Consider the following 11739-nt stretch of genomic DNA (forward strand, 5'->3'; position numbering starts at 1 on the left):
GCCACTGGTTAGTTAGTCGCCGCTCCTAGTCTGCCCCATTACGTCAGCCAGACCTCAGGCAGACATTCCTTGTATATATCCTGTATCCCATCCAAGATGTTTCTCACCCTCTCTTTAACGGTGAACTCGCCAGTCCCTCTGTGCAGTCATGGCGCCCTCCAGTGGCCATCAACTTCTCCCCAAAATATGTCGGGTTGCTAGGTAAGTTTCCAACCTCTTGTATTGGATTACGAGTTTCTTCACTCACTCACCGTCGTGATAGATTCGCTTTCGAGAAGGCAACAAGAGTCGTCAAGGCCAGGGTTTCGGAGCAGTTCGAATCCTCTCGCCTTGCTTACCAGCCCATTTATGCTCGATCCACCCACCGTCAGGCTATCAATAGGATTGCTGCCATCCGACAGGCCCAACGTCGTTTCTATTCTACCTCCCGATCCGCTACCCGTCTCTCCACGCACGCATTCCAATCGTCCAAGATTTGTGCTGCGGTTAGCCGTCTAACTACTCGAACACCCTTTGCGTCCACGCTGCGTCCGAATCTCACAGGCGGTACGCTTGGCAGAACAGCTGGCGGATATACAATCGGAGCCGGACGGCTTGGCGGTGCAAGATATTTCTCCAATTGCCCAGCAACTCCAGCCCAAGTTGTTCAAAATGTGTCCGCCGGAGTTCGTGCTTTTTGGCTTTCTGGCCAAAGAGTTAGGTTTGATGGTGTAGATCCACAAACAGGTCGCAAAAATTACCGAGTAGTCACCGCTCTCCAAGAGGAGACTTGTCGCAAAATGCAAGCGATCCCTAGGAACGCCCCTGGCTCCTATGTTGACTTCAAATTATCCCCAACAATCATCGCATTCAGCCGTCTGACTTTCGCTGCTGATACCGTTGAGCCCATTAACTTGAATACTGACAACTTGATGAATTTCCTTTCCATCGATTTCGCCCGCGCGTTGAAAGACTTCGCAGCAGTTTTGAATGACTTGAAACGACTTTCCGCGCTGGGTGACTTACCCCTGTCACTGCATGACCAGTCCACTTTACGGGTACGATTTCCTGGGTGTGATGCAGAGTCTGTCGAGCGCTTATGTGACGAAGTTGGCGTGCAAAGAGGGGTGATCCATCAGGACGAGGATTTCGAGATCCAGAATGGCTCTGAGATGGCACTTCTGTTCCCATTTGCGCCCAGCCACATGGGTTCGGAGCCCGAGTTTTCTGGCCGCGGTCTCGGGTATCACAAGTCCCCCGATATGCTCAACTGGCGTCATATGATGTCCTTAGAGGAACTGGACGAGCCGTCCTATTTTACCACAGGGCACGATTACCATTATGTGGGAAGTAATGAACGTAATCCGTGGTCCTCCTCTCCGACACCTTCAGGATACTCCAGCATGAATATCAGTGAGCTAGGAGATCGTGTCTTTTTCCCTGACCTGACCGAATCAGCTAATGGTGGCGGTGACCCTTCTCACTACGGCGGATTCTAAGAAATTTTCAAGTCATTGAGTGCGATCGAGCGAAGAGATGATCCACGGCTTGCACAGCTTGTTTTCTCTCTCTCTCTCTTTCTTTCTTTCTTTTTTTACTTTTTTTTTTTCTTTTCCTTTTTTGTTTTAATTTTGGTTGTTTGACAAACCCTGTTTTTCCCATTACATACTTTGGTTCCCAAGCCCTATTGTCTTTTAGCATATATATACCTGCTGTGCCAACGTTTGAAATGAACTCAATTGTATATAACTCTAATTCCCAATAAACCAGTAAACCATTAATTTTATCACTCATAATATTGTTTGCGTAAAGAATAGCATTTCCCATAGAATTTAATGAAGGGAGTTGTCGACCTCGTACCTAGGTGGTAAGTGTGCATAACACAGGTGCGTGGCGACATGTGCCCCTCTCCAAAGACGAACTTATGCAGAGATCTTCCTATTAGTTCACGAATCAATCAAAACCAGCACCTCAGAAAAAAGGGCCACTCTACATATTCCCTCATTCTCCTATTTCCCTTTCGTGTCGACTGCGTCATTCTAGGTCAATCTATAGCCAGGCTCCGGAAAATACACGACCCCAGTCGACAAGGGAGAAAAGACCCATAATCACTTCTGCACCTCTCTACTGTTTGTCAAATCGTATCCCACGACGGAATTCTGCCACTGATATCCGACAACCTTTCAAGACGAGGAGAGAGTGGGAGCGAACGGCATGGAGAATTTTAACAGTGAGACTGAGAGCGACTACACCAGTTACTGGAGAGACTGGGTGAGTTTTGTGATATTTTGTCTCCCCCGGCATGTTGTGCCTCGAGGATTGCCGAACCGTGTCATTCCCCGCCCTTTGTCAACCTCTTGGTGGCTTTTTAGGAATCTCACTTGAGGGGAGTTTTCGGAGGTACCTATGACAATTATTTGGGTCTTTAGTTCATCACAAGTGGTCCAGCTATCATCCTACATAATTTTGAATGGAACGGTTTTGAATTTTCGGTTCCTTTTAATGAAGATCAATGCTTGAGAGATGGTTGCAGAACAGGATGTCAGGGTGACTATGCGTGTTTGTACTAAAATATATTTTTTTGCTACGGAGTTGGGGGATTGATTCGCCATGCCTTGGGGTTGGAAACATTAAAATGTATTTTGGCCTCACTAACTGGTGTCTTCATTATGTCTCCAGTTTATCTCCTCCCGGGGAAACGAATACTTTTGCGAGATCGATGAAGAATACCTTACGGATCGATTCAACCTTACGGGCTTGAACAACGAGGTCCAATATTATCGATATGCGCTTGATCTAGTGACGGACGTTTTCGATCTCGATGCGGATGATGACCTCAGAGAGCAGATCGAGAAGTCGGCCCGACACCTTTACGGACTCGTTCATGCCCGGTATATTGTCACAACCAGAGGATTAGCTAAAATGGTATTTCACCTCTCTAATCGTGATAGGAAAATCTAGGTTGGATGCTAACACAGGCTGTCCGTAGCTCGAAAAATATAAGAAAGCCGACTTTGGCAAATGCCCACGGGTGCTCTGCAACCAACATCCCCTCCTCCCGATGGGCCTGTCAGACCTGCCAGGCGAGAAGTCCGTCAAGCTCTACTGCGCCAAATGCGAAGATATATACAATCCCAAATCGTCCCGACATGCCTCAATCGACGGCGCATACTTTGGCTCGTCATTTCATAGCATTCTCTTCCAAGTCTACCCCGCCCTTCTCCCAGAAAAGTCAATACGTCGATATGACCCACGAGTTTTTGGATTCCGTGTTCATGCCTGCGCAGCTCTGACGAGATGGCAAGACCGAAAACGAGATGAGATGAAAGTCCGTTTGAAGAAAAATAAGCTGGATAGTCCGTTTGTTGAGGATCGGGAGTTTGAAGAAGACGACGATGACGATATTGCTGATTCGGGAATTGGAGAGTTTGATGGAAGGGGTAAAACTCCAGTTGGTGCTGAGGGGGGAAGGATGATGATTGATAAGTGACGAATGGATATGGATATCTGATCTTGATAAGTTGATGGATCGCTGAACTGCTCTTAATGAAGGCGTTTGGGGATTGAAGGATGGCAGGGATTATTGGAGAGAAGTAACTTTCTAGCTCTAATGGGGATTTTCTTCTTCTCTTTTTCAGCTATAGGCTTTCAGCAGGGCGTTTGATGAGATTTCTCTTTTCGTGCAATCTTGTTAGATTATTTTCATATGTCAGTTATTCTTTGTTGTGGACTTTCCACACCTCTTTTTTGTCTATAAGACGGTGGATAATTGGGTTTGAGGATATGTCGTGCTCAGTTAAACTGACTGGAAGTTATTAACTATTACTGCTATAGGGCTTCAATTCGAGCCTTAAACAGGAGAGTACAGGGGGTGTTAGATAAGAATAGGGGATTGAATCATGCCAATTATGCTTTTAAGATTATATTAAAATTTAGAATGAAACGGAAACTCCAACTCCAAACATTGTTGAATCAATGCTAATTCCTCTATATTTCCCTGTTTCTCGAATGCTTCTAAGGTCGGGAGAAAAGAGTTCGGAAATCGGGAAGTCCTCGGTGGTTGTTGCCCAGCATCGAATGCGCCACAAAGGAGTTCGGCATCCCGATCTTAGTTAATTATAACTGCGGAATACTTCCCGGAATCCTCTTTCGGTTTTGAACTCTGCATTCTTTAGGCTCCGAATCACATATGGACATGTACAATCCTTTTATTTTATTTTATTTATTTTTATTTTTATTTTTATTTTTTACGAAGTTTAGCCTTCCCCCCCTTTCATCTCCCCCCTTGCATGGACTTGTGTTGGGAAAATCTTGTCAACACGAGTGCTACCGATGCTAAAGTAGCTTGGGCATGAGACTGAATATCCAGATTCTTTTTACCGCTCATATTTTAAGAAGCTCCAATGTCCTATACCACTATCCAATGAAATTGAAACTTCAAACCCTCATTCTCTGTGCTTTTGGGGTTTGTTTTTCTTCCTTTCGTCGAAAACTGCCAATTTCACGGATGGTCATAATTTAATCCTCTAGATTTGACCTGAACTTCCTCGTCGCAATTAGCTTTTCTGCTATATCCTTGAAACCTAAGTGCTATCACAGGTTGGTTTGAGTTAGAAAAGAGCATGAAGAAATAAAATGCGAGAAACTTCAGACAATGCCCTGGTGAGATCTGTCGATCGACAACATCTTGTCTACCTTAGTACGGGTTTTCATTTGAAACCTCATCCTGTGTGAATTTCATTGATAGGATATCCTTCTGGTCAAACCCAATTTTCAAGTATAAAAAGCATACTTGCAATACTCCTTCATTTATGAGACAATCGACCTGAGTGTGATCCAGGTCATAAGATATACCGTTGCGCTCGGTATGGTTATCGCTGGATATGATTTACACTCGATAGAGTTAACCTTCATATCCAGAAGCAGTTTGTCTTCATAGCGAATTCAGAACATTGACTGGGACAGCTATCCCGCATAATGGAATTCTGTTCCCTCGACATCGGACACAACTTTCCGATGTCAATTTTGTCCGATATCAAATTCAGTCCTAACTGCCTTCGCCACCGTCTCGCAACAACAGACGAGATAAATGGGGTTCAAGGAATATGTCACTTCAGGCATATGATTCGGTATCTCACTGCCTACCCTTTGAGAATTCTATGGATTACTGGCCCCCACGTAATTTGATGTCCACCTCCATTCGAAACCCTCGTATTTAGGAAGACCTGTTTTTGAACAGAAATGAAACATAGATACGAGGTTGACATCATTCCTCTGAAAACGCTGAAGGTTCGTGCCAGAATATAAATAAGCTGTTAACTATGATCTTGCTATTTCAAATCTTAAGCCTGATGCTGAGGTCCCTTCGCTACCAGTTCTCACAAGCAATCGATAATACCCATAACATCCAAAGATGCATGCTGCTAAGGTGTTTGCTTTCCTCCTATCTCATCTTGTCCTCACAAGTATGCCGTCTCCTTGAAGAAGCCCTGTCTATCCTGTTTGGCTCTCCTGCTGCTGGACGAGAACATTTCCAGGTTTCCTAGTGGAATATTTCAGCTAACATAGTCTCTTGAAACAATCCCAGATGCCCAGGGTTGCGGCGACGCCCCTGCCTGTATTGGAACGGAAACCTGTGCCACTATCACCCGCACAACACCGACACTGACAACCATAACCACCTGCGCCCCAACACCGACGTGTTTATACGTATACCGTTAGTCCTCAGATATTTTCCTACCTTGCTTCTGATGCGTTTGTTCAATCATTCTTCAGAGCGGATATTAGAGTTCTTCTTGCATAACCAAACGTGAAGGTCAGCTAACGAGCTAGTGAAGAGGGTTGTTCATCCGGAGGTGGCACCGACATATGCTGCTCGACGTACTGCGCCGCTACCAAGTGTAGACCAACGGATCCCAAGTGGCCAAATTGCCAAGAGGACCTGATGTACTGCGACTCAGATAACGAGTGCTGCTACAACAATGAATGTGTAGATCACTTCTGCCGTAAACCAGAATCCTAAGCTGGAATCCATTTGACGACGGAGACGTTCGAGCGTATGGGGTGGTTTCAGGATTCTACCTATCAACAACCCGGTTCTTTGACTTTCTGGACAGAGAGCTGAATCTCCTTAATTATCCACTCTTCCGTCGATGAGAAAAAGGCAAAAGGTTCATATGGGCGTCTTCATTTCGATCTGAATTAACGTAATGCGGAACTATATTCCCAAAGCTTCCCTAAGTTGAAATTAGAAGCTCTTTTGTTCTGTGGAAGATGAAAAGAAAATAAACCCACACCTAAATATTCGTTCTCTAATTTGCATAATTACGACACAAGCAGATGTATTTGACTGGGGCCCATGTAAAACAGCAACGTATCTTTGTAAATACATGTATGCATTGATATCGGATCCTTAGAAAGGCCTGTATCTGTATGGTGCTCACGCCTCCACATAGCCTCCTGCTGATCAGCACTTTGCTAGCATTGTTGATTGTAAGTGAAGCTCTCGCCTAACGACCGACGCAAAGATATTGGGCTACCTAGGTGAGTTACATCCACACAAAAGTCGGAGTATACTATCCAACGTAGAACCCCTTTGCATCCTGGGATTGCAATTGGATGGGATCATGGCGGGATCGGCCTTCGAGAGCCTTGGAAGCAGCCTCTAGAGCCAACTAGGCACCCAGTGTAGCTCTGCCATTTTTGTGCAAGCTGCTCAGCCAACGTCATTTTCGGTTTTGAAAACGTAATTGCAGTTACCCTTGTCCCCCAAAGGTCTCGTTCGCCTTCCCCCGTTACGTTTTTATTGGATTGTGTTCCATCCATGCTGCGGATGCAAGAGTAGTTATTCCAAGTTCATTATTCAGCCTTGTAGGTCTGACTCCGGGAATTCAACTTCGTGTTGAAATCCTTGACGAATCTTGTCAATGTTGGCTCTTTAATTAGGGCCTTCTGATGTCGTGTTTGTCAGGTTTGAATGCCCTCGCGGTTGAGGCTGGGAAGTTATCAACTTCCTCGAATTTTCTCACTCTTTTTCCTCCTATTTCCGCTGCAACTTTTCGCAGTTAAATATTTAGTTGGAATACGGATGAAAAACCCCGCATTCCAGGAGGCGGAGAAGACAGACTGGCAGGTTATTTATGCGCTTAAATATCGAAGATCTACAAACATGCTTTTGTTATATTTTGGCATGGGAGATTCCTTCTAGGGAAACAAGTCACTCTTGGGTAGATTATCAGTGGAGAAAGTCTTCATTTTGGATGGGAATTGATCTGCCTATCTATCTACTAATTAATGCTCAAAATCAAGTGATTGCCTCGTTTTGATATCAGCAAGCGCATTCTTACACGAAGGAAATGCTTTGGATTAATGGAGGAGTGGCATCGCGAACAATGGTTATTCTGGGGTGTATATAAGGTCTGCAGGGTCATTATGAATGTGAATCCGACAATTTTTCCTTTTCTTTCCTTTTTTTTTTTTTTTTTCCAGTATCACGATCTCCCAGTTGCCTCATTCCTGGCTATTATTTTCTTTACCCATCCGCAGAGATGCAAAAGTTGCTGCAGTTAGCTACAGCATTCCTCCTTGCGGGTTTCCCAACAGCCCTCTCCATCGGGAAACACCCTTCTTGTCGGTGCAAACCAGATGAATTCGTGCTGACCATCGCATGCTCAATGGAAGGCCTTGAAAGAGTCCATCCAGGGCAACCTAGTTGCCGTTAGGCCGGTTGGTAACGTCTGTCATGACCCAGCGTATGACCCCGAGGCATGCGAGAAAACAAAGGCCATTAGCCAGAATCATTTCTGGAGAGCAGAACAACCGGGAACTGTGAAGTTCACCAACTGGGATACTTGGCCTGCTTAGTCTCAAAGTTGCTATGTCGAACAGTCCCCGAGGCGTTGCTTGCGGCCAAGGCCGCATACCCTCAGATGTCCAGGAGGCGGTCTGTTTTGCACGAAAACATAAGCTTCGGTTGGCTATTGAGGCATCTGCACATGATGTTCTAGGCCGATCGCTTACAAGGCATTGTCCAAAAAGGACGTTGTCACCGTTGCAGCCTTAATGTTTGCCGACCAGAACGACAAAGCGGCCGTTCAACGCCTGCAAGGCTTGCTGGTCACTGCAGTGGAGAAAAGCGACAAGGTCAATAATCTTCACTTACACCATCGCCTCACCAAAAGCCAATGGAGTCATAAACGGGCTTCTCAATACCCCAAGGAGAAACCGACCAGACCGGCGTCCCGGTTGCAATTGGGTCCGGTTTGATATCTCCACGATTTCCTCGTTTCCCGAAATGGGCCTGCGAAGCTCTTGAAGGCCCCTCTCGAGTCTTGAAATCTGCGACGGGTACAGGCCATATCGTTGCGGGTGGGCAAGTTGCCCAAGAGTGCCGGAAAGAATGACAGTGCGCCGAATCCTGCATGGAGAAAGACACTAACGCATATCACATTTAGTTCCTCGTGGAATTCCAGCACTTCGTTTGATGAGCAGAAGGAGATATATGAGAGGATTACGAAAGTTCAAGTTCCTCTCCTCAAAGCGCTCGAGCCGGGGCAGATGGGCGCTTACATGAACGAAGCTGATTCTCATGAGGTGGATTTCCAGAAGTCCTTTTTATAAACGCCTGTATGCGATCAAAAAGAAATGGGACCCTACCGGGCTCTTTATTTCCCGTCTGGGTGTAGGGAGCGAGGACTGGGATGATGATGGACTATGTCGAGTCCATTAGAGGATATTTGATGAGGGCTCTGATATACGGCAAGTTATGGCATGCTGCCTCCTTGTCTATGATCTATTTATATCCGCTGGAATGCTAGGAGTGATCGAGATGTTCATCTTCAATTTTGATATAGCCATTTGGTTATCCGCTTCGCTCAATACTTCTAGGAGGTTTGGTATATATATGTATATGTATATATATATGTATATTGGAGTATTCCACAATCATGAAGAACTGAGATATTGCTGCGAAGTAACTATCTAAATTAATTAGTTATCTCCATTGCAGAGTTGTTGGTTTTGCTGTGTCGAAGAACAGTAGAACATGTTGTCCCCCACTTCTGACCTGCCCTTCTCCATCCAATTTAATGGACGGACGACCATAAGTCGATCAACTCCGATAGTTACATTAATAATCATTTCCGACGCACGCCAGACCCGCTGATTTCGCCGAACACCTAAATCGGGTTCTGATCAACCACAGCTCAGTATCTAGTTATCGTGAATCGGTTCAATCTATATTATTCACCCTCAGCAAGCCAGATCACTGTACAAGAGCTCCTTACCTGGCACAATGGAAATTACGCATATTGTCCTGTTTCAGTTCAAAGCTGGCGTGCCTGCCGAGTCTGTTAATGATGTATGAGTAACTGATGCTCCCGTCTACTAGTTTTATGATGTCGTTTTACCAATGCAAGAGGCTCACCGACCATGTTTGAACAGGTGTGCGCGCGAATGCTTGCATTGAAAGACAAATGTATTCATCCTACTCGACAACAACCGTATATTAAGGCCGCAAAAGGTGGAAGAGATAACTCAACTGAAGGGTTGCAAGTATGCGGAGACATCTCTCATATTATAAGGACATACATATTATACGCATATTCATAGTTATCCCCCACGTCCTTGTATTTCGTTCTTGAAAATTGGAATTGACAGAGGTCGATCCTAGGACGGAATTACCCACGCCTTTGTTGTCGAGTTCGAGAACGACGAAGATCGAGATTACTACGCGAAGAATGATCCTGCCCACCTGGGGTTTGTGGGCAGTCTGGGTGAAGTTGTTGAGAAAATTCGAGTTGTTGATTTTGCCGACGGAGTGTTCTGAACGGGATGTATGGCTACTTTTCTCTCAGTTTATTCCGTTTGTACACCACCTTCAGGATGGGCTGAGACAGTCTGAATAAATCGCAAGGGCGCATGATTGAGGCTCAATGCCAGTCATACCGATGTCCCTTATGATTTCAGGGCGCTCAAGGCCACTCGGAACCTGGTGATCCAGCTATTTTGATGATACAAGGAATGCGATGTTCAATTTTAAACCATCTCGTAGTGTGATCAATCCATCAATCAAGACTCATTCAGCAGGAAGGGTTTCCATTACAGTCGGGGGTTGAGAACCGCGAAAATTTTGAAATCCCTGACGGTCAAATCCACCCACGAGCGGTAACACGGCATATTTTATATATTTCATTGGTTGGGGGGGAGTAGACGGTTTAGTGTGCACAACGGACCAGGGACTTTTGAAGTCAAAATAAACACCGTATTGATACGGTTGGCAACAGTTATGCAAAGGTGCAACAATTATAACTCTATTTCAAAACAGTCTCCTGGGGCTGGCCATCGCGATATCGGATGAGAAGGAAGAAATTCAAGAGAAGTTTCCGTTGTTAGATTCGGCCTCCCTCGAGACGAAGAGAATGACTTGTTCATCGCCCTTCTCTTGGCAAGTCGGGAACGGGAACATGGCGTCTCCGAGACCGAGGGCACGAGGACCTGAAGCAACATCCAAGGCACACCCTCCCTTGTGAAATACCACGAATCAGAGATCCACGAGCGCTTCCTCAATCAGATAATTTCCAAGTTGGAATAAAGCTTCTAGATAACTTCCTTTTTGCTTATACGATATTGTTGCACGGTCTGTTCTTGTGATTGGGCCGATCCTCCCATAAGGTGATATTCATAAACGGCCCTACAACTGGCACCTGCAGGTCGTCCGCCAGCCATGCGGCAAGAAAGAATGTAACCTCAGAACTGTGGCGGACGACAACATCGAGGCAATAAAGCATTGGTTCACCGAGCCCTTTACCTCTGTTGTTATCTAGAGTTCAAATATGTTCGTTTCATTTTCCAGAAACGAGAAATTTCCTCTTTTGTCTGTCAATAACAACCTCCACAAGAGAGAGATAAATACAGTTTCTTGAATCGAACTCATGGCGATGTATGGTAACACATCTCCGTGTTCACTTCATGTAATAAGGAAACATGGAATAAGCGGAGCGTGACTTTGAAAAAAAAAAAAAAAAAAAAAAAAAAACCAATATATCAGCTTTGTTCAAGTAGTTACTGTCCTGTATGATGGGGAGGGAGAAAATATCCCCACTGATCGGTGCCGAAAAAACGAACAACATCATCCATGCAAAATGAATCATATGAATCATCATGATTCATACGGTGTGCAGAGAGGGGTCCTCAATCTCATCTCTGTTGACGTTGGTTCTAGCCAGGTTTTGCGACACGGCGCCTAAAATAGCAGCAACTCGATCTCAAGCACCGCCTTATCGTGAGGCTTGAATATTTGAACGCTCCTCCGCCGTCCACGCGTTGTACCAGGACTTGAACAACTTTATTTTTCGTCCTCGTATCTCGACAAACCCAAACCAGCAAAGCTGCAGGGCTGGATGCTCCTCCGGCTCATGTTTCCCTGATCTGGGGGAACATTTTCTTGGCAGCCAATCTGGAGCATCTGCCGCTCAGCCTCTCCCGACTTGCTGCTATTGGGTCAACCAACTACTTGCGCGGGTCAACATGGCCATCGAAAATCATGCTGGTTAATCACGCCCTTTGGTTGCTGCCTTAGACAAGCGTCCGCAGCGCCATCGCCATCGCAAGCACCAGCACCATCCCGATCTACCCCTGAGGAGAAAGATCGGCGCGCCAATCTTTCATCGTCTGAGAAAATCAGAGATAACCGAGAATGCTTGGTCCCAATCTCACCGCTGGACAAGGAAAGTACTGTACATTATGTACCATTGAGGTCAC

The 11739-nt window shown here is 45.5% G+C and overlaps 5 protein-coding genes across 5 annotated transcripts; all 5 read left to right on the top strand.

The window, feature by feature from the left end:
- Window positions 1-148: 148 nt before the first annotated feature.
- On the top strand, window positions 149-1478 carry PADG_01859 (uncharacterized protein; the record flags this gene model as incomplete). Its single annotated transcript, XM_010759306.1, has 2 exons — window positions 149-201; window positions 263-1478. 2 exons carry the CDS (start codon window positions 149-151, stop codon window positions 1476-1478), a joined length of 1269 nt encoding a protein of 422 aa, XP_010757608.1.
- Window positions 1479-2193: 715 nt separating this feature from the next.
- On the top strand, window positions 2194-3469 carry PADG_01860 (casein kinase II subunit beta-2; the record flags this gene model as incomplete). Its single annotated transcript, XM_010758797.1, has 3 exons — window positions 2194-2250; window positions 2659-2904; window positions 2969-3469. 3 exons carry the CDS (start codon window positions 2194-2196, stop codon window positions 3467-3469), a joined length of 804 nt encoding a protein of 267 aa, XP_010757099.1.
- Window positions 3470-5392: 1923 nt separating this feature from the next.
- Window positions 5393-5924, top strand: PADG_01861 (uncharacterized protein; the record flags this gene model as incomplete). The annotated part of the gene is made up of 3 exons (XM_010759307.1): window positions 5393-5444; window positions 5567-5695; window positions 5812-5924. 3 exons carry the CDS (start codon window positions 5393-5395, stop codon window positions 5922-5924), a joined length of 294 nt encoding a protein of 97 aa, XP_010757609.1.
- Window positions 5925-7855: 1931 nt separating this feature from the next.
- PADG_11327 (uncharacterized protein) lies at window positions 7856-8598 on the top strand (the record flags this gene model as incomplete). Its single annotated transcript, XM_010759582.1, has 3 exons — window positions 7856-7950; window positions 7986-8238; window positions 8332-8598. 3 exons carry the CDS (start codon window positions 7856-7858, stop codon window positions 8596-8598), a joined length of 615 nt encoding a protein of 204 aa, XP_010757884.1.
- Window positions 8599-9271: 673 nt separating this feature from the next.
- PADG_01862 (uncharacterized protein) lies at window positions 9272-9805 on the top strand (the record flags this gene model as incomplete). The annotated part of the gene is made up of 3 exons (XM_010759308.1): window positions 9272-9337; window positions 9421-9531; window positions 9650-9805. The coding sequence occupies 3 exons, from the start codon at window positions 9272-9274 to the stop codon at window positions 9803-9805; spliced, it is 333 nt and encodes a 110-aa protein (XP_010757610.1).
- Between the last annotated feature and the right edge of the window lie 1934 nt (window positions 9806-11739).

Source organism: Paracoccidioides brasiliensis (genome assembly GCF_000150735.1).
Source record: "Paracoccidioides brasiliensis Pb18 unplaced genomic scaffold supercont2.2, whole genome shotgun sequence".
In the NCBI taxonomy this organism is placed as follows: domain Eukaryota; kingdom Fungi; phylum Ascomycota; class Eurotiomycetes; order Onygenales; family Ajellomycetaceae; genus Paracoccidioides; species Paracoccidioides brasiliensis.